This window comes from Dromiciops gliroides, chromosome 3 (assembly GCF_019393635.1).
Source record: "Dromiciops gliroides isolate mDroGli1 chromosome 3, mDroGli1.pri, whole genome shotgun sequence".
Lineage (NCBI taxonomy): Eukaryota > Metazoa > Chordata > Mammalia > Microbiotheria > Microbiotheriidae > Dromiciops > Dromiciops gliroides.
This window is the reverse complement of record NC_057863.1, coordinates 577,552,236-577,578,392: the sequence shown is the minus strand read 5'-3', so window position 1 is coordinate 577,578,392 and position 26,157 is coordinate 577,552,236. Positions and strand designations below refer to the sequence as shown.

Below are 26,157 nucleotides of genomic sequence, written 5' to 3'. Positions count from 1 at the left end.
TGATCATTGACAATGCTATGCTAAGGTTTAGTAAAAAATACAGCAATTCAAACAGTTAAAGAAGATAATCCAGCTTTCCAGACCAGAGTCCAGAATCCAGAATCCAGAATCCAGACCAGTGTCCAGAATCCAGTTTTCCAGACCAGAATCCAGTTTCCTCCTGATGACATCTTACCACTTCAAGAAGACAAGAGAACTCAGAGACTTTATATGAACTGTTTTGCTTTATTAGTTTTACTATCTCCTTTCTGTTATAATATATACTATCTGTAACATGTACTCTCTGCAGAGGCTCTCCCTTTGCAAGACTAATGTCAAAGCGTCGGTTCATGAGGAAAAGAAAATCGCCCCTCTGGACAAAACTTTCTTCTCTTCCTTTTCTATATTGGTCACATATTATTAGTTAGCAATAGTTATTATATTCTTTTTACTGTTCCATCAAGGAAACATTCTGTTTCTTGAGGAAGCAAAGGGGGGAAATGTGGTAAAAAAATATGAAAGTTTTTTAACAGTCGGTTAGGATAACTGAAAGACGCCAGTTTTTTTTAAGGACCACCCTTTTGGGGAGGAGACCAACGGCATGAGCTACGCATGCCAGTCTGCCTGCTGCGCACGTCAGACTGCCTGCTGCGCACGTCAGACTGCCTGCTACACACTCGACTTCCGGGGTGCGAGCTTAAAAGACAAGGAGAGAACGGAAGTGGGACTTTTTCCTGCTCTGCTGGTCTCCTGACTGCGCTGCACAGACGGTCTCTCTCTCTCCAAAGGTGGCCTTCGGTTTTGGTGAGTTTTTATAACGAATATAGACTAAGCTTAGACTTAAGACGATTTGTATTGTGTTTCTACTTTCCTATCCTTCTAATCAACATCACCTTGTGACTACCATAACAATAAAAGGTCTATCTAGAAAACCAAAAGCTTCTTCCATTTACTAGTCTGGGAGATAAATTAAGGGAAAGGTTAAGTAGGGGAGATTTATGATCTAATATCCAATTTTAAATCTCACAGGAGGTAACAGTATGGCATTGAAACCTGAAAAGCAATTTTTAGCTTCACGGAGAGGACTGTGCCAAGATCACAGTTGAAATGGAGCTTCATTACTCTTCTCTGGTATTCCAGAAAATATCTAGAATACTTTGTTCATATCTGTGTACTGCATTTTATGACAAATATTGATAAGTTAGAGTAGGTGTCAATTTGGGAAAAGATTTCAAGTGGTATTTGAACTCAAATGGGAGAAAAAAATATTTTCCTTTTTATTTTTGCTCAGGGAGTACACACTCATTTGGTCAATTATATGTGGTCAGGTCCAGCCTACAATCCAGGACATTTTATTATGATCCATACTGCTTCAGTGGTTATGCACTAGATCCCCTTGCTATGGAAACTGTAATCACATCAATACTACCATTGCTTCTAGAAAGGCAGTCTCAATCAATTCCCTATGGTTTTACTGATCAAGCCTATGACTTCCTAGACCAAAACATACTTTCTTGGTCTCATTAGCGGCAAACTCCTAGAGGGCCGGGAAAGTCTTACTTTTGAATTTGTAACCTTAGGGCTTGTTTTATCTTTTAGGAAGATCACTTACCACATACTTTATATTTTCTTTCCTTTTCTTAAATATTTATAAAGTGTTAAAATTTAGGCATATGTCTTGCTTTAAGACCTACAAATCTATACCCTTTAGAAGGGTAGGGGAGTACTGCAGATAGAGTTAACCAACTTTGCCATTTTATTGCAAAGGGTATAGATCATTTCAACTCAATTATTTTCCTATGTCCTCATTTTTACAAGTATTCTTTTTGAAGCCCCAGTTAGTTTAGTAATTTTTTTCTATTTTTGTTTTAAATTCAGAAAGTTCATCAATAAATAGGCAGCTAGGTTGGAATAGTAGACAGAATGTCAAACTTGGAGTCAAGAAATTTAAGTTCAAATCCCACCTCAGGCAATTGCTGGCTGTGTGACCCTAACCATTCTCACTGTCAATTGGCATAGTAATATGACCTACTTCCTGTAGTTCTCCTGAGGCTCAAATGAGATAACATATGTAAAGTGCGTTGCAAACTTTAAAATGCTATAGAGATGCTAGATATTATTATTATACCTATTTAATATTACATAAGGCCATTCAATACCTTCATAGGACAATGGGAAGAATAGGTATTCAAGAGACTTTCACTTTAAGGTCTCAAAATTGATTGGTACTTGAATTTTAAGAAAACAATTGTTTTCCATGATCATTATTGAGAAAATTCCTAGTGGAAAAATTTACCCTCCCCAATTAACACAGTCACTAAATATCTGTCAATATAAGGATCTTTGTGGTCTCTATTTTATTTTTGTATGAGAGGGAGATAGAGACAGTGCTCTTAAGTCATTGACAGTATTACATCTATTTTGTTTTGTTTTGTTTTTCACAAATGGTGACATTTTTACTGATCATTATGTGTTTAATGCTTCTTGTGATTAGTATCATATATACTAGTAGATTCTATGGTAGTGGAAAGAGCTGTGGATATGGTATGATATAGAATCAGAAGACCCCCATTAAAGTCCTGACCTTCTCCACCTATTAACTATGTGACCATGGGAAAATCATTTTGTTTCTCTGAACTTCAATTTCTTCATCTCTAAAATAGGAATAATATTGGAAAAAAAGAGCTTGCAATGATCAAATTAGGACAAGCACCTTATAAATGTTAAAGTGCCATATATCTATCCAAAATTATTATGATACAGATTTTAACTATTACTGATACATGTGACAAAGGAAACCTATGCATTTAGATTTACTAACCCAATATGATAATTTACCCTACTAGTCACAAAAAGAACACCTACAGAGGAAGCTAGGTGGTATAGAGGATAGAGTCTTGGAGTTGGAGGTAGGAAGGTGTTCAAATACTACTTCAGATACTTGTTAAGCTATTTGATCTTGAGCAAGTCACTGAGTCTCACAATCTATCTTTTCCTGTGCAAAATAGGAATAATAATAGCACTTTTAGGGATATTTGGAGGATCAAATGAGATAATGTATATAAATTGATTTGTGAACCTTATTGCTCCATATAAATGCTAGCTACTGTGGGTATTTTTATATAAGAAGTGGGGTTTATGAGGTGGATCTTGATGATTAATGAAAAGGTATAAAATTCAAGTCCTGAAATCTCTCAGAAATTGATATTATTACCTTTATTTTTGACAACAGAACACTACAGAAACAGTTTTTGTTGAATTGGCAAAGTGAGAGATTCAGAACACAATTTTTTGAAAACATCAGAAAGTAAACTGATTTTTATATATTAATCTATATTTATTGGGTGATTTGGTATTTTTTTCCTAAAACTATTCTATTATTATTTATGTAAAATGAATCTCTAACTTTTTAAAGCTGGAGGGGACATTTAAGAACATCTACTACAACTTCTTCATTTTAATGATGAGAGAAGGGAAGTATAGATACATGTAGTGACTTGCTCGTCTATTCAAGTATTTAGTGGTAATGTTTTGAATAGGTCCCTGTTCTATTAATTTTTGCTGAATTGCACTTCCCACCACAGCATGTTACTTTCTGTCCATAGGTATGCATAAAAAATGAAAACACGTGGCCAGACTCAATCCACTCTACTAATGTCTCTATTCTTTTTTTTTTTTTTTGGTGGGGAAATTGGGGTTAAGTGACTTGTCCAGGGTCACACAGCTAGTAAGTGTCAAGTGTCTGAGGCCAGATTTGAACTCAGGACCTCCTGAAATCAGGGCCAGTGCTCTATCCACTGTGCCACCTAGCTGCCCCAATGTCTCTGTTCTGATCACTGCTTTGTCAATACAAGGGACACTGAATTTAGTAAATTTCCTTTAATGAATATTTATTTCAAATAGAGGTATAAAGTCACGTTCCCAACACCAAACCACTTATTAAATTAAATCCTTGTAACTTCAAAACTACACATTTTGAAGTAACTTCCTTTGGACTTGACAAATAGCTGTATTGCAACATTTGAGATTAAAAATATACATATATATTGCAAGAAGCAAATGACGAACAGTACATGAGTATAAAACTAGTTATAAAAATGACATCATTTACAAATAAATCCACATTAGTATCAGAAATGAGTAAAGCATTTTTGATAAAAGTTTCCATATCAAGCACCCATTTTTTCAATTTAATTACCCATGCAGAGGTAAAATGTCTCCCTTACATGTAATTTATGACTCAAGTTTTGTAAAGGGATAACATTTCAAGATTCTAAGATTTACATTGAAATGAATTGACTTCATGTAGCAATGCCTGAAATGAAGAGCTAGCCAACATGTTCAATTTCCAAATAAATTTTAGAAACTTCACCTGTCGTGCCAAAATGTCCTAATCAGCCAAATTTTCAGGAAATAGAAAAATGTGATGGTGTCATTGGCATCTGCCCACTATGATGGATGCTGTTGGCATTAAGACCTGACAAAAATTGGCAAAGTTTGAAGATGCGATGAACTCTGCTGAACTGTATGTGCAAAGTACATTCAGCTCATTTCCCTCTCACTATCCTCATCCTTTCACAAACACAAGTATTCATTCCTTTTTTTAAAAAAATCTAATTTCATTTATATTTCTCATTTATAAGAAATAGTAAAATTTAAATTCTGGATTGTTCCCTGCTTATTCTGCATGGGCTCGTGGTTCAGTTTGTAAAGGTTTCCAAAAACAAAGTGGCTTTCACAAGGTTTTCATCAAAAATTCAGCTGTTGATTTATAGTTGTACTAAGTCTGTTTTTTGGAGTATCACTGAGGACGGCCTTCTCTTGACCTTCTTCTTGTTCCTGGATGAGGGAAATGAAAGGTAACTTGTAAATATATACAAGCAAACTAATTCTAAGGATATGATAGCACGTTTGTAACAAATCATTCTAAGATGGCAGGAAATTCTATTCAGAGCAAATGCATGAATATATATTTGTGTAAGGACATTGTTTTTGAACTTTTTAATAAATGTTTTTCTTAATTTGATTCACTTACATGATGGAAACGGGTGACTAAAAGTAATTCTATAACAAATTCTTTGGTTGGATAAAGGCTCCCAACATCTGTTTTATTTAATCTTTTGGGTATATAGTAATTGTCGATTTTTACATTAGGCATACTAATCTTGGACAAATAAACATTATACTTCAGGATTGTTTGGTTAAGTAGCTCTTGGAAATTTTAAAATTATATTACATTAGGGGCAGCTAGGTGGCACAGTGGATAGAGCAACGGCCCTGGCGTCAGGAGTACCTGAGTTTAAATCCGGCCTCAGACACTTAACACTTACTAGCTGTGTGACCCTGGGCAAGTCACTTAACCCCAACTGCCTCACTAAAAAAAATAATAATAATAATAAAATAAAATTATATTACATTGCTTCTCCCTGCTTCACTTTTTTTTGTTTTTGTTTTTGTTTTTTTTTGGGCGGGGTTGCGGGACAATGGGGTTTAAGTGACCTGCCCAGGGTCACACAGCTAGTAAGTGTCAAGTGTCTGAGGCCGGATTTGAACTCAGGTACTCCTGACTCCAGGGCCAGTACTCTATCCACTGTGCCACCTAGCTGCCCCCCTGCTTCACTTTTCTATTCCATCCTTCCCAACCCTAATCTCTGACCATTCCAGTATTAATATTTATGAAGCAATGAGAGGGAAAGTTTGCTGAAAGGGAGAATCTGGAAAATACACATTTCTTGCATGGTTGGGAGGTAATTCTTAAGATTAATATGTGTACATATACATATATGCACACTTCATTAAATTATAATCTTTCTCAATAGTTACAATTACAATCTTTGTCTTAGCATATGCATAGCCTTTAGACTCATTATTTGTGCATATTGAATGACTAATACCTAAGGTTCTGAAATTGACCAGCATAGTATGTAATAGTTAGAAGAGTTTTTTTTTCAGAGCAATGAGGGTTAAGTGACTTGCCCAGGGTCACACAGCTAGTAAATGTCAAGTGTCTGAGGCAGAATTTGAACTCAGGTCCTCCTGAATCCAGTGCCGGTACTTTATCCACTGCGCCACCTAACTTCTGCCTTAGTTAGAAGATTCTTAAAGGCTTTCAGCAAAGTTAGATTTTTTTTGTTGTTGTCTCTTCTTTAGTTTAAGATTTATGAATTGATATTTGAACTCAATAAATGAAGAGCATACCATTGACTAGATATAGTCACCTGCTAATGGGCACCCAATTGCTTTTCCTTAGATATTTGTATACTTAATTCCTATTAATTTTACAGAAAATATTAGTATTATTTTGGGGGGTTTAACATGAGATTTTCTATTTCAAAATTGCTCTTTTCAGGATTTGTGCTAACCTTGCTATGTGAAAGACTAGCATAGTAGACTAACATAGCCAGAGCTTCCATTTCTTTTACTATTTACAACTAAAAAAAAAAATTAAACACCTACTATACATTAGGTACTAAGATTTTTCGAGAAACCAAAATCTTTTGATTTTGAAAGGATATAAATATTTTAAATATGTTTTACCTTGTGTCCTTTTGTTGGCTGGTACTTTCCTTATTGGTCGGTCTAAAAAGAAATAGTAATAGTTAGATATACTCCAAAAGTGTGCTTTGATTCAAACTGGAGTACATAGTTAAATGAGATCATACAAATCTTTGGAAGTATATAATATACTCTCCTGACAGGATCTCTTTTATAGTGGTGAATTGTGAATCTGAATACCTAAAATAAAGAAGTTTTCATTCACAAAAAGAAACTATCAGTTTACAAATTCAAATAAATGTCCACTATATGAATCCCACAATGTTCTATTATGTGATTTATAACACATCATAATGTCCTAAGGGCTATATACATAGCATTCCCCACCCGCCCAGCCCTCTTCTATAGATTACATTGATTTGTGTTGTGAAGAGATAGCTGCTGAATGGTATCCAGTGTTTAGGAGAAATAAGTTATCACAGAGTTATTCAGTAGAGATTCTCATATACAAAACCATTTTCTATTCCAGTGCTAATATATTGTTCCTCTTTGAGTCTCTGTAATATTTCTTGATTTGATGATAAAGTTAAAAGGTACATAACAATGACTGACTATTGACCAGAAATTCTCAGGAGTAGAAAAGCAAGGGAATTAAAAAGCAAACAAATAAATAATTTAATGCCTCTATGCTCATGCATATTTTCTCAAGACAATATGATTGACCCCACTTCCCCTAAAAATATTCTTGTATTTTTACTATTTTAACTTCTGCTATAGTTCTCTGATCCCTCATCATGGCATAGATATGACCTTGGCTCTGAAAGGCCATGTCTGTGAATAACAAGCCTTAACTCATGTCATGAATCTTTTGAAATGTCTGGTGAAGCCTATGGACCCCCTTGTCTGAATAATATTTCAATCAGTTAGATGATTAATATTTTGCTAAGCACCTACTAAGTACCAGGCCCTGAGCTAAGCAATGGGGATAAAAAGAAAAGTAAAAGTTAGTGTAATGGGTTAGATTACAAGCAGCAGCTATGTACAAACAAATCTATAGGATAAATGGGAAATAATCAACATGGGAAGACACAATAAATAAATAAATTATTATAAATAAGGAAATGTTAAATTTCATTAGAGATTAGTAAGAAGAAAGATGTTATTTTGGTTGCCCATCAAAGTTTATGGACCCCCTGAAATCTCTTCATGATCTTCTTGGAAGATAATTGACCATAGGTTAAGAACTGTGCTCTAGAAGGTACTACCACAGAGAAAAAGGGCTTTAAATATAGGCTGAATGATAGAATTTTCCAAGGAAGAACCTTGTTAAACCAGATAACTTTATCTCTAAAAAACTCTTAGTACATATCTTGTATGAACCTAGTTGTTTGCATGTTGTTTCCCCATTAGCTATGAGCTCCTAAAGGGTAATAATCACATTTTTTCTTTTCTTTGTCATCCCAGTGATTATTACAGTTCTTGACATACAGTAAGAACTTATTAAACTCTTGATGTTGATGAAGATTGGTCATCATCTGAAGGGCTGTCATGGAAACAGGACCAGACTTGTTCTGTTTGGACTTAGGGCAAGTTACGAGGAATAAGTAGATGTTACAAAGAGGTCAAATTAGTTTTGATGTCAGAAAAAACCACTTAACAACCCAGAGATGTCCAAAAAAGAAATGTTTGCTTAGTGGGGTTGTGGGTTTCTCCTTCTTGTAGGTCTTCAGGAAGAGCTGGGTGAGCATTGGTTAGATAAGTGAAAATTTGGATTTCTTTGGTGTAAAGGCTTGACTAGAAGCCATGGAAGTCTCTTCCACTTCCCAAATTCTGTGATTCTGTGCAAATTCAATTAGAAGCAACTTACTTTGGAGTATGTATATATGATGAGTTTTTTTGTTCTAAAATATTTCTGGCTGCCCTCATCATTTTTAACTTCCTTGTTAGCTTTATACATGCAAAAACTATCAAGGAGGAACATCCACCAATCACTGGACTTTTTCAGTCTTTTTTCTTTTTTTTTAAACTATATTTCTAGGATAAAGATTGGACCTGTTATTTCAGTGATATTGGGAACTCCCTGGTAAGGGAACATTTTCTACCAAGACAGGTTGGTACCTTTTTTTGCAATTTATAATCTTAAAGAATTGCCTGTAACACAAGTGACTTGCACATGATTGATTACACAACCAATAAGTGTCACAAATAGGAATTGAACCCAGGTTTTCCTGTCTTCAGAGTCAACTATTTAGCCTCACTATGGAGCCTCATTTTTATTGGCTAAGCATTTTAAAAAAATGTTTAATAGGGAACTTAGTCACTCCAACTTCACCTCCAAATTTAATCCAATTAATAATGATGAAGAAATCGTGAAGTCCAAATGAATGGTTTAATGAGTTATTAATTAATGATTCAGAAGTCTAAATATGAAAATAACCATTCCAAAAGGCACAATATTATTTTAAACATTCTTTCTAAATATTTAGTTATTAAAATTTAAATATTTAATATTTTAAAATATTATCTGCCATTCGAAATGAAGCACTATTAGTTGAACCATGTTTGTAGATGTGAACTGAATGGATATTGAAGAAATTATCTGAATGCTCACAACCATAACATATTTTTGTTTGAAGCATTTACATTTGGAAGGTCCTGAAATGAATGGACTTTATTCAATCTATTTCTCTATATGTGGACAACCTCCATTACATTTCTACCCAGATGTCTCATCTTGACATGAAAAGTGACCCTGAATTCTCAAAGGTTCTACTCAAAGAGCTAGAGTTCAGGAAAATCTAACCATCCCAGTATGATGGGGACAGACATTCTTTTCTCTGAAGACCATCCTAGCTAAGATTAGAGAAGTCCATCAGTAAATTAGCTTCAGTTACAGCAGAAGCATTCACCAAGTTTTAGAGGGGCTGCATGCAATATGCTTTTGTGAAAGCCATTACTCAAGAAAGAGAAAAGAGAGATACTTGAAGTATTGATGAATGAAGGAAGTACTGTTGAGATTTCTAAACACCAAACTCTTTGATATTGTCTGAAGATAGGAACCTCAGGATTGTTAGAGGCATAGACAAACTAACCTGCCTGGAGGACTTTCTTGATTTCCGTTTCGATAATCTGTGGTTCACTCTCAATTACTTTAGTGACCTTGGTGTACTCAGTTCCAGCTAAGATAAGCATTAGAAACAAGTGATCACGGTTGTATAATTCAATACCAATTTGGAGAGAACATTTCCTTCGATGATAGATTGGGGACATTTAAGAGGCAAGTGTGGTAATGAGATTTTTACACAAAAGTAAAAGATATGTACTTTGTTAATCAAAGTATATAGGGTTGAATACAATTCTAACTCAGAGTATGGCAGGCTAGTATGACTAAGGCCTATGGATATTCATTAGGTTTGTATGCAATTAGTTTTTATCTACAACCAAAATCTTACAGCCTTAATTCCTTCAATTATCTCATAAAAGTTTCTCTCAAAAATGAGAAAAGGTTTATGGGTGTCTTAGTGTAAAAATGGTCAGTTGCATGGTCAGAAAATTAATCCAGTGGCATATCAGCAAGGTGAATATTGTACTTTGCAGTAAAAGCAAAAAGCAGCCTAGAAAAAAATATTTGTTTGACAATGTACAGAGTAGACTAATAGAAAAATAAGGTTTTATGGAAATACAGGTCAAGTACATTTTGATGAATAGACTCAAGTCAGAGTCAGGCCCTTAAGGGAAGGATTCAATCTACTGGAGAGAAGTAGAGCATTATCATAACTAGTAAAGAAGTCCAGAAAATCTCATATACACATCTTGCCTTGGCTAAACATACTGATGGATGCTGTGTGAACATGGAGGGGAAAAGAGAAAATGATAAGAAGTTTAAAATTCCAATGAGACAATGTATATATAAAGTATATTATAACCATAAATGCCATATAAATCATCAGATAATAAGAGGTTCATCTGGTCTAACCCACTTGTCCTTATCACAGAGAAGAAAACTGAGGGCCCATGTGAGTTATTGGTCTTAATAAACATATGAACAAATCAATAAATAATAAATCTCACATTTACATGGTGATCTATCAGTAAATTTTATCATAATTTTTATAAAATATATGAAATTAAAGCAATAATAAGTCAAAATGAATTAAAGCATTACAATGAGATGCAGCTACAAATTGATCCATTCTTTAATAAAGCAGTACTATTCTACAAAGTTGCCTGTAATGGCATGGAAGAAAAAGGAATTCAAATAATGTTTCACAATATATCTATTAGGTGTATAAGAATGTAATATAATTAAGTGTTCTATATTTGAAGATAGTAGACTGTAATTATTATTAAACCTGGACTAAATTATCCTCTATAATCATCTCTTTTCAGGGAGATGACTTTCCTGAATTCCCAAATTACACCATTGGAATTATGCACATCTTTTTTTTCCAAATTATGCACATCTTAAGGGCAAATTTAGTTAATAAATAACATTCATTTTTTAATATTTCAAAGCTGGTCAACAAAATTTAAGAGATTATTCCAGAGTTTTTAAGGTAAGGATGAAAATACATATGATCAAATGATAAATATTAGCAAAAATCATCCAAGCGAGATAAGAATGTACCCTATGGGAAGGATAATCATAAGACTAAAATATGCATTACTTAAAAACAGTTTGGAATGATGATTTTAAGTAAGAGGAGCAATATGTTCTAGTGTATAGAGGGCCTGCCTTCAAATCAGGAAGATCTGAGTTCAGGTCTTCTCTCTAACACGTAGTGTCTATGTCACCTTGGCCTTGTCACATATTCTTTCAGTGCATCTAGGCACAGACTCTAAGTTAAAATGAAAATACTGACCTGAATTCTAAAGGCATTTTTCTCATCCTGGAGTTCCAGAGTTTCTCTGGAAATTAGTTTAGTCGCTGTTCTGCTTCTAATATAAAATCAATGTAGCTGTGTGATCTTGGGCAAGTCACTTAACCCCCATTGCCCCACCAAAAAAAAAAATCAATGGCTAATTTCTGTTTCCATTTTTATAGGTTTGTTTTTCTTTTTTTGTTGTTGTTCATATATATTTTTAAAATCACTTAATCATTTTCAGTACTAGTTTTTAATAAAGAATCAATTTAAAATAATCTTTATGGATAATTTTGACTTCATCTAGACATTATTTTAAAAAGGTTATGAAAATAGTACATCTGGTCTAATTAGAAGCACTCATATTGGCTGTGTATCTTGCTATGAGCTAATCACTATTGGAAACTTTTATGATGGAACTTGAATTCCTTTTCCCCCCCTCATATTGCTATTACAGACAGTTATGCTTAATGCCACAAGCAGAAAACATTCCATATTATTTTAGATCAGTATTAATGTCATATGCAAGAATCATCTACCCTCCCTCCCCACTACAGATCATTACCCCGCTGTTAGAAGAAATAGATAACCCCATTCTCAAGAATATAGCTTTGGAAAAGAAAGTTATCAAGGCATCAGTTCTTGCTACCTCTATGCATATAAAGATTCCATTAACATGCTTGCTGCCCTGGAAGCAGTGAATACTCATTTCAGGTTGCTTGAAGAGTATGTTCTACTGACTGTAGACCTCTTTAAATGTTCAAATTTATCTGTTTTACAGTTTTCAGATGAAAAAAAGATTCTTTATATGTGAGTGAAAAAAGTATTCATTGCTCCCCAAGCTTTGTTCTAGGAAACCTTTTAAAGACTGTTGAAACTGCTCATCATTTGGTTGTTATTATTTTGATTCATCCAAAGCAAACCAATTGGTCTGTTAGAACGATCCATGGAACTGCTTATAAAAACAAACATTCATTCAAAACTCATTCAGTCTTTAAAAAGCTGAGAAAAAATGTTTTATGAGAACTTGTCACCAGTACCTGTTAAAAAGGTTAGTCATTACCCATTTACTAACCTCCCTGAAGCAGCCTTTTGATTTCTTCATCTTCAAGCAAATGAGAATCACCACCTTCAATGAATTTGGTGACCTTGGTGACCTCTGAGAGGATACATGTTCATAGCAGAAATTGGTTTATTCAAGATAATCACACAAAAGTCAATTTCCTCAACAATTAAACAGTAATAACCTTGACACCAACATTCTTTTTTTCTGTTACAAGACAATGTAAGATGGTTTTGTTTTACCAAACAAATAAAACCAATGTGACTGCTAAGTGATAGAAGACCAAATCTGTGATCTCTTTTGTTAAGTTGGGAGGGAACCTAAAGCAAAAAGAGAACTGCAACAGAATGGTCTGTTAGAGCCTTCAAGATTTTCATAAAATGAGTGATCTTGAGGGACCCATATTCTTATTAGTGTAGAGATACACACCTTCCTGAAGCAACTTCTTTAAGGTTTCTTCTGTCTCTCCAACATTACCAGAAGAAATCCGGGTATATTTTATTTCAGGCCCTGAAGGAAAGAAAGTATTGGAATATAATATTTTATATCTAGACTAATCCATTCAATTCAGCAAGCATTTATGCACTTAATATATGTTTATTGACTGCATCAATGCAGGATAAGAACAGGAGCCTGAGAGTGGTCACAATAAGGAAATCCTCATAATAGGTTAAAAAAAAACAACACATGGCACAAATGGCTTAGGATGTAAACAGAGAGATCCTTCTCTGGGAATCTAATTACTTTATATTTATACTTTATAGACTTTTTTCCTCACTCTGTTCCTATTTGTTTATCCCTAAAAGAATAAAAACTCATTGAGAGCAAGGATCATTTCATCATTTGTTTTTGCATCCCTGGTAGTGTTAACATGGTAGGCATTTCATATATGCTTGTTGACTAAATTAATGAAAGATACGAACAAGGGCCAAGGAGTAGCTACAGTTAGGAAACTTATGAATATATTTATTAAACTTCTCAGATTAAAAATATCAAATGACACAAAATTTAATATGTAACTACACAAATATTTCTCTGGAAAACTAATTGAATCTACTCTCAATAATTCAGTTACTACTAGTCATTCATCATAGAGAAAATAAAGCCTCTTCTTTTTATATTGTCAGTACTTTTAAAATAACTATACTCAAAATAATATAACAAAGTTCTATCTAATAGGAAATATTTATATAGCAAACACTAGATTTATGCCATTGCTGCTATGATATAAAGAAATACTTATTGTTTTTTTTCCTGATTTAGTGAGGCAATATGAATTTGTGAAAAGAGTTGGCTTTGGAGTTAGGATGATGTGGTTCAATTAAGTCCCACTTCTACTACAAATTGGCTGTGCGAACCTGGGTAGGTCATTTCAACTCTCAGTCTTCTTCAGGTAACTAAGACTAAAAGTTGCATAAGAGTTGCAAAGCTTACATGGGGAGACAATTTCCTTATTGGGAAGGTCTCCTCACCAACAAACTCACAGGTCTGGAGACATACAAACACACAAAGACACACACATATACATACAGCAGGACTTTTCTAGCTAGTGTATTTTGTTTGTCTCAACTAGGTATTTTAGAGCTAAGGACTACTTTGACAAAAATACATTGTAATGATAAATATTTCACTCTGCAGTGAAGATATAGGCTATGGATAGAAATATCATTTACCTTTAATAATTCTTTCCTCTGTTGTCTCTTTCTCAGTTATTTCTACTGGTCTCCCACCAATAATTTTGGTATATTTTTTAATAATTGGTTCTGAAATGGATAAAAAAACGAGTAAATTCCTCAGTGGTTATTAGAATACTATCCACAAGCAACTGAATGTTTCAATTTCTCATTGAAAACAATGTCATTTAGAAATTTAATCCAAAAATAAGTTTCATTAATGAACCAGAATTCTCCCTAATGTAAGTCCAGATCTATTTAGCATTGCATTGTGACCATTTTATTATGTATTTTGGGCACTAGTGAAGGCCAAACTAAACTGCCAAACGCTTGTTTTAATCTTTGATGGTTAGAGTACTAATGTCTATTGATGAGTTCCAATGAGCTATACAAGATTATATCTTGAACCCTAGAATAAGCCCAAGAGAAAGTTATGTCTTTATAAAAATAGCACCATTTAGGTACTGATTTCCCTATTATTTATTATTAAAATTATCTTAATTTTTTTTATTTTGTATTCTAGAATCTTCATTTACAGGTACAAAATGAAAATTAAGTTTGGTACCCAAAGCAAACAGTTATATTTCATTACCAAGCTGGTTCAACTATATACATAGTCAGAGTTGCTTTCCCTAAAGAGCTTCTCTTACTCTATACTTTCTGTGCACTATGATTACCTCAAGAATTCTTACATCAGGACAAAAGAATTATATTTTTGATCAAGTACAAAGCTACATTTGATAAAAATAATTCCCAGTTGTCTTTAAAATAGGTCAACAAAAGCAGTAGAAATAGTATCATTCTGAACTTCAAAGGTGTTTCTAAAATAAGCCCAATGAAAATGTTAAATCATGTTTAAAACACTCACCTCCGTGAATCACTTGAGTTATTGTTTCACCCTCCTTAATCACTTGGAAATCAGAATCACCTTCAATTGTCATTGAAGGTCCTGAAAAATTATTTTAATGCATAAATGGCCACAGAAAAACTTTTGTTTATATTATTTTTAAGACTATATGAAAGCCTGCTAGTCTAAAGTGAAGGAAAAATTTATTTCAAAACTCCATATATATTATTCAAATCTTTAGTTTTTGAAATTAGACCTAAGAATTCATTTTGTATAAATTGAACTTTATTTATTTTGACAAATGACTAAGGTACCATGTTAACTCATTTCTTTACCCAGTTTGGGGGATTAAATGAAAGAACAAACTAATCATATGTTAGTATTTGCATTTCTTTTTGTTATAGTGGTAAGACTACAATGTCAAACAGCCTGAGCTCAAAACCCACCTGGAGTGCTTACTAGCTTTGTGAATGTAGGCAAGTCACTTAACTTTCCAATGGCACAGTTTCCCCATCCATAAAAGGAAGATGTTGAACTAGATGGCCTTTGACGTTTATTTCCAGTGCTAGATCTATGCACATATAAACATGTAGATATTCATAGATCCATTTTTTCTTTCTAAATGATGCAAAAGGCTCATAATCCATTGACCATTTACTTTTTTTATTCATGCATAGGATTGAGTAAAAAATTACACATTTACCCCTGTCTTGGACCTATAGTGATCTATTTTGTTTTGTAAAATAATTACATGTAAAAGTATTTACCTGCTACAGGAAGGTAGTAAGTAGATTAACTAATTAATTAATGGTCCCATTCCCCTTTAAAATCCCAAAAGAAATCCCCAAGTACAGTTTATTTGCAAAATGTCTTTGCTTCATAAGCAAAGCATTTTGAATGTTAGGAAGTTGATTACTGCATTAGTTTACTGATAATACCTCAGAGAAGAAGAAGGTTCAGTACATTTAACTCATGCTAAAATACCTGACAATAGTAAAATGCGATTATGTCTATGTGCATCTCTTGTATTTGCACATTTTATTTTCAGAAATTATTCCAAATCATTGCCTGGCTGATCTAAAACACTTTTGGAGTACAATCCCATAGAAACTAAAATCACACAATTATGAAATTCAAATTAGAGGAAGAAATTTAAGGAATATGGAAATGGACATTATGAATTGGTATAATATATTATTGAATGTCTTAATGTCCAGAAGAGGAAAATTAATCAAAACAATTCCAGATAAAAACAATCTTCAAAAAATAAACAAGGCCTCATTTCTGTGCTGTTTTTAAAAGAGCAAAATGAGATGACAGAATAATTTCCATGTAAATAATCTTCATGTCAATTTCTTTTAATCTAGAACTTGATAAAATATCATTGTTAGGAAATTATTGTTACTATTTGGAAGGTTCTATGAAATTATAATAAATGAATTACATGAGAGAAATCCATAAGATCTATAGAAGTGTGAAATGTGATATTTAAGATGATACTGGAAGATCATCAGAAGAAGGAGATCACTATGAAGATCCATAACGCTTCTAATCATGGTTTTTGTTTCTCTATCTCACTGAAGGGACAGTGGCTGTTGTTTTGAACTGATGAGTCAGATAAAGAAATCACTTGGCTCTGTGTTTCCATATATATTTTCCCATTTCATGAATGCAGACCAACTACAAAATGAATATGTACTCCCGCTCTACACAACCTACATGAAGAAAAATTGTACCAGTTCAGAGTATTTCTAGCAGAGCTAGGACAGGGAAGCCGAATGGAAGGAATGGTCATTGGAAGAATGAAGAAGAATCTTCATAAGGAAATAAAGAATTCCAAAGTGCAGTTTCAGATATAAGATGATGAAATGTGTTTCAACTTTGTCATGAATAATTAATTTTTTTCTTAATAATATAAGGAATCAATGTTAACTTGTGATCAAGGCTTGAATAGACATTTTCAATGAAAATAGTAAGACTTTCTTAATGAAAGGTTTCTGAAAGATAATTTTATACCACATAGACCCATACTCCTTTTTAGACAAAAGATGAAAACAAACCATCACCAACACAATATGTGAGAATACTTAAGAGAATTGTGAGATGTGCAAATTTAGAGACATCTCTGCTCCAAATGTTCATATGGACTATTTCTGCCTGACCTTTGATAGAACCTTCCAACCTTGTATTAGCCTGATCAGCTAGTCAGGCACACTATACCTTGACTCCAACATAGTGATGCCATTTTGATCCTCTTCAAGAAAGAAGACAACAACCCACAAACTTAAGAGAATAGGAACAGACACTTTCTCAGAAAATTCAGTAAATAGAAAATAACTTGGAAAGGAAGATAATTATTTTACAATATGACTTTCCCCCTTTTATATAAATGTTAAAAATTAATATAAGATTTAAAGGAATTGACAAAAGCTAACAGACAATTCTTCACCTAATTTCAGAGGATCGGAAACTAGCTAGTACAAAATAGTAGACTATTTAAAATAATATCAAGAAGTTAAAAGCATGTTTTGTGGAAGACTGTGCTTACCTATGTATTTTACATTTTGTTCTTCCTCAAGTAAAATATCTCTCTAGAAAATTGTCTTTTCCAAAAGATGATTTATCACATTTAAGTACTTAAAGGAGAATTTTCTTTTGAATATCAGAAATCCTGGAATGATGCTTTTACAAGAAAAATAGTGGAAAGGAAAAATAATGAAAAGAGCTACACTTGAAGATGATTCAAACAGGCAATAACAAGAACCTGTCTGATACAGTTCTATCACTGGAGGAAATTGAAGAAATAAAAGTGACTGCTCATAGTACAGCCTTTAACATTCAACAAATGCTGCCTTTCTTTTCTCAAAATCATGGTGTTCAAGGTTCTTCAATAAAAGGGACTAGGGATGTAAGAAATACCTCTACTAAAGGTCAAAAGTAATGAATTTCAAGAAATAGCCAAAGAAATTACATTTAAAAAATAACTGAAGGTCATCAAAGAAACTTGAATTACAAAAACGAATAGGATTTGTTTGCTTAATTAATGATTGGCTACCAGAGCAGAGGCAGTGGTCACTTCAGTTTATCTTAACTTAGCACAAGTTAATGTACTGAAGGGGTTAAGAACAAATATGATCCATTTACTATGCTACAGATTTTACATGTTGCATTCTGCAGTCATAGCAGCATGCCATTGGTTTAAAGGAATTTAGCATGTTAGTTTCAAAGAATGTAGTAACATTCACAGAAATCAATCTATTATATAGATTTTTTTTTTCAAAATGAAAAGGAACCATCTATTAACAGATTGATTTTTACCTTCACTTTTGACAATAGGCTGAAGACTGCCTTCAATCACTTTAATTTTGGGTTCCACAACTTTTGTAATGATTTTAGTTGCTGAAAGCATAGAAAGTGGAACATGAATGATACTTATATATATATTTTTTTTTTCTAAAACCCAGCCAGAACAGCATTGTCCTTTTAGTAATGGCCTTTAAATGTTTTTGCACTATCATGTATAGTGCAAGTCCAGGGACTTAGAATCAAGCAGTGTTAATGGTCTCATACTCAGTATCTTCAGAAATCCGGATGTTGAAGACTTTGAATTTCCTTGATTTAATTATGTTCCAGTTTAATTTCATATTCATTAGAGAACTAAGATTTTTTTATTGTACCACTGAGCTCTTTACCTTTAATTGTACTTCTTGAAAATAGGGGCTGCATGGTAATAGAAGATAAATAAACATAATTAGACTTATGCAATTTACCATATTTCAAATTGCATTCTTGTTTTTTTGTCCCTCTCAGTTAAAAAGAAATAAAAAATGAAAGAGAAAGGCTATGAAACATTTTTTCATGCATATAATTATAGTGACAGAGAAAGAAGATCAAGAAAAAAGGTCAGTATAATTAAGAATCTAAATTAACTTCAGCCAGCCAGATGTGGGCTCTATGCAACAAAATATTATATGTTGAATATTTCAAATTGCAAGTCAATATCTTTGATTTTTCAGAAATTTCACAAACAAATCTCACATGTTCTAATAATATTTCCTCTCTTGGTTCTAGAACTAAACTTACATTGTAAAAAAAAAGTAAAAAGGACACAAATATATCTATTTGACTTTTGCAACCCAAAGTAGGGATGGGAAGTAGGAGATTCATACAATATCTAGTAAATTTTACCAAATTAGAAAACCAAGCTATACAGTAGTTCAACACTCCCATCTCCAGCTCCAAAGTTGGATTTTGACCCAAATTTCCTGGTTTGACTTCCTCAAATAACCTGGAAAATGACTAGCTCTACCTTTTACTTTCTGCTACATAAGCCCAGCTACTGTTTCCTCCATTTCCTCATTAGAGTATAAAAAAAGATGGTTTCATTCAGTGATGTGCAAATAATTGCAATAAATCTGCCTATGTATACATAGCATAGACATGTCAACACTAGAAAATCCAGCTGCTAACATAGTCTGGTGACTTTTCAGATTCTCAAATCTAATTCCCCAAAAGTTTGGCTATGCAAACTGGGAGGCTTTCTAGAGTAATGTTGAGGTGATGAAGGAGTGTTGGCAGGATGGAGGAGTCTTAATTAATAGCTAGATTCAGCCACATTCCATTTTTTATGTCATGAAGACATGCTATGAAACTCATCACATGTCACAATCAATCACATTTGTGCTTATATACATTGTTCGGTCACAGAATTTGTTCCAATTAAAGAGCAGATGTTCAGAGCTGTATATTAATTTTCATCATTATAAGTTAATCATTTTACACCAATTCCCACATCTTAAAAACAAAATAATAAGAAATTTTTCTTCTCTACATATTGTATATAGTACTCATGTAAAAAAAATGGATGATGAGAGTAAGAGTGAATTAAATGTTTATTTCTTTTCAAATCATATATCTTAATTGGTAGAATCTATAAAAGATGTTTTCAACACAATTTATGATTCCTGGTATATTTGAGAAAGCATAATTATCTATGAGATAAATTGAGAGAAGTAGATGGTTTTGTTAGATAAAAGCAACAAAGTTCTACAAAATAATAAAGATAATACATTATTGATTTGAATTGTATTTATATTTGAATTTTTCCATTGTGTCCTCTCTTCATTTGAAATGATGCTCTTGAATAATAGTGTACCTATTTTATGAGTGGTAGCATCATTGCATATGAAGACATGGGGAAAAAAAAGTATTGTATAATGGATAGAATATTGGACTAAGGACCAAAAGGCTTAGGTCCATTGCCTCATAAGATTATTTGAAATATAGCTCATTCAGATTGTAACAAAAATGCCTGTGTACAAATTCCATAGAATGTATCAACATGAACTAATTCAGTAATGAAAAAACCTCATGTTTTATCATTTCAATTCTAATTACTCAAATTTTTGACTGAGTACATTACAATTTGGTTTCATAGTACTATTGTGGGAGGTGCAGTAAGTAACTGAATATCATTTTCTTCTTTTCTAAAATGAGGATACTGATGGCTACTCTGTATGCCTCTTGATATTAGGAAATTCAAAAAAGGTAAACCAAAAATATTTTGGAAATTATAAAGCACCATCTAAGGGTGATTACATCCCAGGAAGTACAGATCTTAGAATGGCTAACCAGTTTTAAGTTTGTTTGATGCCAGAAAATGTAGCTTATGCACAAGATCTAAGGAATTGAGTTTTGCAAATGGAAAAAAAGGTGAAAATAAGGACACTATTATATGCTGTATATTCTTTAGCTTATATTATATGCAATATTGTATTGAATAATTTAGGAATTTTTTATGAATTAATATTGAATAAATTATAAAGATGAGGAAACATCATGCAGATCTTTTTAATGGATAAAGGTCACATAACATTTCTGATGAATAGAGCCCATAAAGACTTCTTTTAATAAGATGAATTAAACAATACTGAATACCTTTTAAACAGGATTCAGAACATTCTAGAATCTTTACCCTTCCTTTTGAATCTTGAATTTAAATGCTGAGCTGGACTGAATTATATAACCTTATAAATGACCATTTTATTTCTTTTTAAAATTAAATCAGTCAGAGCAGCAGACATTTTGTTTTGCTTCTGATGCTGAATTTATTTCATTAAAATTTTGAAGGAGCTTAGAAAGAGTTGCATTGTTCAGATCATTGAAAAAATCAGGACTTGGAAAGGGAGTAATTTTTCTAGTGAAAATAAATGTGCAAATTTAATTTCATGTTTTTGTTTCAGATGTATTTTGTGGGTTTATTTGTAAAGCCAAACAAAATGAAAATCTTCTGCTCTCAAAAGCTATGGTGAAAGGAAGAAAAAAAGTAGAATAAGAAAGAAGAAAAAGAAACCCTTCCCATTACAACCTATACTTACACATTAGCAATAAAATCTAGAAGTATATTTCTTTGAGAAAAGCTATTAGAATGCTTACAGTTTGGCCAGATTGGTATTAAACATTCTGTAATTTGGGAATCAGTAATTCTTAGAAGTAGCAGCCAAGATTCCCTAAATGTGTAGGGAATGGCAAATAATGCAAGAACTGTCAAACACTGGATTGTTTGGTTTTGTTTGTTTTTTATTTGTTTTTGTTTGTTATTCCTATTCTTGGGTCACCTCAGCGTTGAGATGGGAAGGAGTGTTGGAGAATAATTATTCCTGAAAGCACATACAGCTTCAGGGTGTCCTCTTGGGCTCCTTCTGTTTTGTTGAGCCTAATCTAACATACTCGGGCCCAGTTTTTTGTCACTTTTTTTTTCACCCTTTACATTTTCCCCCTCAAAGCCCAAAGTGGTAAATGAGTGAGGAGTGTTGCTGGATTTAAAAGATGTGATCAGAAAGAACAACTTTTCTCCTCACTCTTCTTAACCCTGGAGTGATTGAGAAGTGATTTACCTGACAGTGTTTGAGAGTTCAAATACCAAATTACTAATGGTTTGTGGCTTAGATGAATAAGACCTAATTTTCTTTTTTCATCAATATTTCCCCTTATGTTTGAAAAGGTTCACAGTGTACTTACTATAAACGGTCACAGGGATTTCTTTGAAGGTACTGCCACGGACAAACTAAAATTCATAAATGTTTAAATTTAGAAGGAAATATGGTACTTTTGCCAACAAAATCAAACATTGCCACATTTTTCACTAACCTACTAGCCTAACAGAAGGGAATACTCCTCATATTTCATAGGATTAGAAGGAGGTTCCCAGGGAGCTTGTATCCTCAACTCCCTGCCAGGCAGATCATATCATATCGAAAGTATTCTTCATGCAGTGCAGAAAGAGAGGGTTTAAATGGAATGGGGTCATCAACAGCTTCTATACTTATAGCATTGTTTGGGCTGGAAGGAACTTAGACACTATCTAGTACCTCTTACAGAAAGGGGTCTGGAAACTAGCAAAGTCAAATGACTTGCTTCCTGAAACAAGATGATATGAAATTTTGTAAGAAAATAATTTGTATTTTTCTACTTTCTAGAAATAACATGTTAAATATTAGGAAAAAACCAAATCTTATCGACTCTATGACCATATATGGTCAGCTATATAGGAGATTGTTGAAGAGTTAACTCCAACTCTTGGTTTTTGATTACTCGTGCAAACATTTTGGGGCATGACTTCTAAATCATTAATTTTTTACTAAACATTAAAAAGGCATTTAAAACCAATTATTTTACCTTAATTTGAATGTATTTAATCAATTTATTGAGGATCTCTAGCAGTTGATCATTTCCAACAGGTATGTCTATGAGGAAGAAAACAGTTTAGAATCAGAAATATCTAGTAATTTATAGGAAGTTTTTAATGAAAGATCCTCAAATACACAATGAAAGGGAACCTGATTATTTTTTCATTAAAATATCATAAATTAACATAAAGAAGACTTTCTGCTTCATTTAATTATAAATTAAACTTAGGTCTGAAATCATCAATTATTAGCTGGAAAATAATTATATTTTAATTTCTTGGGCAAATATCAAATGTAATAATTTCCTCTGAATTAAACATTTCACTGTGATTCAATTAACTAATTTCTTAGATTAAATGGCATGAGTTTCTATTGGAAAAGGATCATCCATATAATTAATTCCAAGAAGATAACTTTACAAAGAATTTTAAAATATTTTCTCATAACTGAAATTTCAGGGCACACCTTTTCCCCTGAAAAGCTTATGTTCAATAGATGAGATTAACCCATTTATCATAGCTGTGGATATACTAACTAACCTGCAGGGTAGAGTAGTTTGTCTACAACATGAATGACACCATTGGTTGTCATGACATCAGATTCTTTTGATTTTACTTCATTTACCAGAAGTGTGTTGTTTACCTAAAAGGGTGAAAAGGGGGGAAATAAAAGACCATGGGGTTAAACCAGAGTGTTGTTTTCTGATGAAAGCTTTATGGGAAAACTCCAAATATAATTATAATATGAATTTATTTCAAATTACTAGTGCAAACAAATAAATGACTTACGCCTTTTAAGAAGATTTTGCTTCCTTGAGTTGTCTTAAGAATATTTGTGACGCCAGGTTCAAATCCTTTTCCAATGAAAACTCCAGGTGTCAAGTGATAAAGGATAATGTTTTGAAGTGCATTTTTGTCCCCTAGGAAAAATATTAAATATATTTAGGAAATGTAATTGTAAGTTTTGTTTTCTAAACTCTAAACTTATGTGGCACCATAAGTTCCACTGTCATAAAAGAAACTTTCTTTGGTCTTTAAATGAGGCTCAAGTATGTGTGTTTTTGTACAGTGCCATTGTATCATAATCAATGCTCAAACCCAGTTAGTAGCCGTACAATAGTTTTCTCAAATGTTAACACCATGTGCTGGATTTGGATGGGCACAACATGAGTCAATACTCCCCAAAACAAATTTATAATATAATATACTAAACCAGAGTCAAGTAACATGGTTTACTGGAGGGACGTTAAGGTGAGTTCAATTCACTTATGTATATGCATATGTATTATATACAGATGTGCATTATATGATGTATATATGACCCTATTACATATAGGCACACACACACACATATATGTGTGTATGTGTATTTGTGTGTGTGTTTCTAAAGGCAGTATAGTGGATAGAGTATTGGCTTTGAAGCCAAGAAGATCTGTGTTCAAGTCCTGCCTATTATGTATACTAATTAACATGATCCAAGGTATATCATTTACCTCTCAGTTCCCTTGGCAATACTGTAAGATTTTAAGTTGCCATAAAAGGATTGATTCATAGTTTCTTCACATAGGAGTTTCTGGTACTAATTAAATCAACAGTTCTAATACCATAAATATAAAAGATCCTATACTCATTGAATTTTTAATGCTGTACAGTAATTTTAGAATATTATCGACTCTGATGAACCATTGTGGTAAATTAGAAAAAAAAATAGTCTCTCCTACTCTTAATTTCTTTGTCCTCTTCCTCAAGCCTCTGCTACTTTAAAGTAAAAGGAGAAAAGGAAGTTAAAGCCAAATAAATGAAATCGAATTCCTATAGGTGAGGAAGACACTAAAACTGGAAATTAACATGAAAAATGCAAAATTAATACATCATTTGATTTTCAAAAATACTAAAAAGAAATCACTTAAAATTAAAGAATAATATGAAAATTCAAAATTGGACAGAACACAAATGATGTAATATTTGGGATTCTTATACAAATAATATCTATTTTAATAATATTGTACATTTGAAAACTGATCGTATTTAATGCTTAAAGATAACATGGCTGGAATACAGGTGAATGAAGAGAGAGGACAAGGTATGATATGCTTAAAGGGGTACACTGGGTTAGTAGTCCAGAGAACTAGGTTCTTGTTATAGTACTCCCCAGACCTGGCTATCTGACATTGGGCAGGGTCATTTCCTTATATGCAGAATGAATGAAAGACTATTTTCCATCTTTAAAATTCCATTCTACTAAATTGTGAACCAAACTAAAGAAAGATAAAGAATTTCTAATAGGGGCAGCTAGGTGGCACAGTGGATAGAGCACCAGCCCTGGATTCAGGAGTACCTGAGTTCAAATCTGACCTCAGACACTTGACACTTACTAGCTGTGTGACCCTGGGCAAGTCACTTAACCCCAATTGCCTCACTAAAAAACAAAACAAACAAACAAACAAAAAAATAAAATAAACTGGTTTGGAACTTTGGATCTTCTACTCATTAACAACTTGTCTGACAGTGGACAAGTCTTTATACTTCTCTGATCCTCAATGTCTTCATCTCCAAAATGAGAGGTGGTGGATTAAGCTACATTCTCATCTCATTCTAGCTTTAAACTGATAGTTGTTTGCCCACAACATTGTTTTGCACTCTCTAACACACTCAACTCACTATTTAGTTATCTGTGTAATTATTATATCCCTTAGTATACTATACACACCATGAAGGCTGTGACTTCTCCCAACCTCCATTCCCTTCCCCTCCCCAAGACATAAAGCAATCTGATATAGGCTATAAATGTACCATCACATTAAACACATTTCTGCATTAGTCATAAACATTATATTTTCTGTACTTTAGACTTTTAATTAACATTTGTTAAATAGTAGAGTTCTTAAACTTGAGAAGCTCTATCATGAAAAGATCATTTTTATACTCACGGATCAGTATTTCTTTTTCTTCATTTGTCAGTCCCTTAAAAGCATCATTGGTTGGCACAAACAATGTCCATTCTCCTGGTTGTATCAGAATATCTTTCAAATCTGCAGCTTCAAGTAGGTTGAGGAAAATGCTAAGTAAGAGGAAAATACATAGACTTAAGTTATGATTTACTAAGATTAAGTGATGTTTGTTAACAATGAATTAATTTGTAAGATTCTTTTATTAAAAGAAGCACTAGAATCTGGTACTGGCTAAAAAATAGAGTGGTAGATCAATGGAATAGGCTAGGCTCAGGAAATGCAGTAGTAAATGACACTAGTAATGTAGTGTTTGATAAACCCAAAGACTCCAGCTTCTGGGATAGGAACTCAGTATTTGACAAAAACTGCTGGGAAAACTGGAAGATAGTATGGCAGAAATTAGGCTTAGACCAACATCTTACACCTTATACTAAAATAAGGTCAAAATGGATACATGATTTAGACATAAGAGGTGATACCATAGGTAAATTAGGAGAGAAAGGAATAGTGTACCTATCAGATCTTTGGAAAGGAGAACAGTTTTTGACCAAACATGAGATAGAGTATATTATAAAATGCAAAGTGGATGATTTTGATTAT

At 33.0% G+C, this 26,157-nt stretch overlaps 1 protein-coding gene across 4 annotated transcripts in view; it reads right to left on the bottom strand.

Moving 5' to 3' along the window:
• Positions 1 to 3,890: 3,890 nt before the first annotated feature.
• The window catches only part of POSTN (periostin), a 45,978-nt gene continuing 23,711 nt past the window's right edge, over positions 3,891 to 26,157 (bottom strand). The window contains exons 12-23 of one of the 4 annotated variants that reach the window (XM_043994985.1): positions 25,537 to 25,667; positions 23,396 to 23,526; positions 23,147 to 23,249; positions 22,597 to 22,664; positions 21,940 to 21,985; positions 18,238 to 18,318; positions 14,941 to 15,021; positions 14,073 to 14,162; positions 12,829 to 12,909; positions 12,412 to 12,495; positions 6,517 to 6,558; positions 3,891 to 4,818 (exon numbers count right to left, since the gene is read on the bottom strand). In XM_043994985.1, the coding sequence (XP_043850920.1) occupies positions 4,781 to 4,818; positions 6,517 to 6,558; positions 12,412 to 12,495; positions 12,829 to 12,909; positions 14,073 to 14,162; positions 14,941 to 15,021; positions 18,238 to 18,318; positions 21,940 to 21,985; positions 22,597 to 22,664; positions 23,147 to 23,249; positions 23,396 to 23,526; positions 25,537 to 25,667 (976 nt within the window). In that variant the 3' untranslated portion in view covers positions 3,891 to 4,780. The remainder of the gene's footprint in view (positions 4,819 to 6,516; positions 6,559 to 12,411; positions 12,496 to 12,828; positions 12,910 to 14,072; positions 14,163 to 14,940; positions 15,022 to 18,237; positions 18,319 to 21,939; positions 21,986 to 22,596; positions 22,665 to 23,146; positions 23,250 to 23,395; positions 23,527 to 25,536; positions 25,668 to 26,157) is intronic. The other 3 variants (XM_043994987.1, XM_043994986.1, XM_043994984.1) reach the window with 3 other exon arrangements.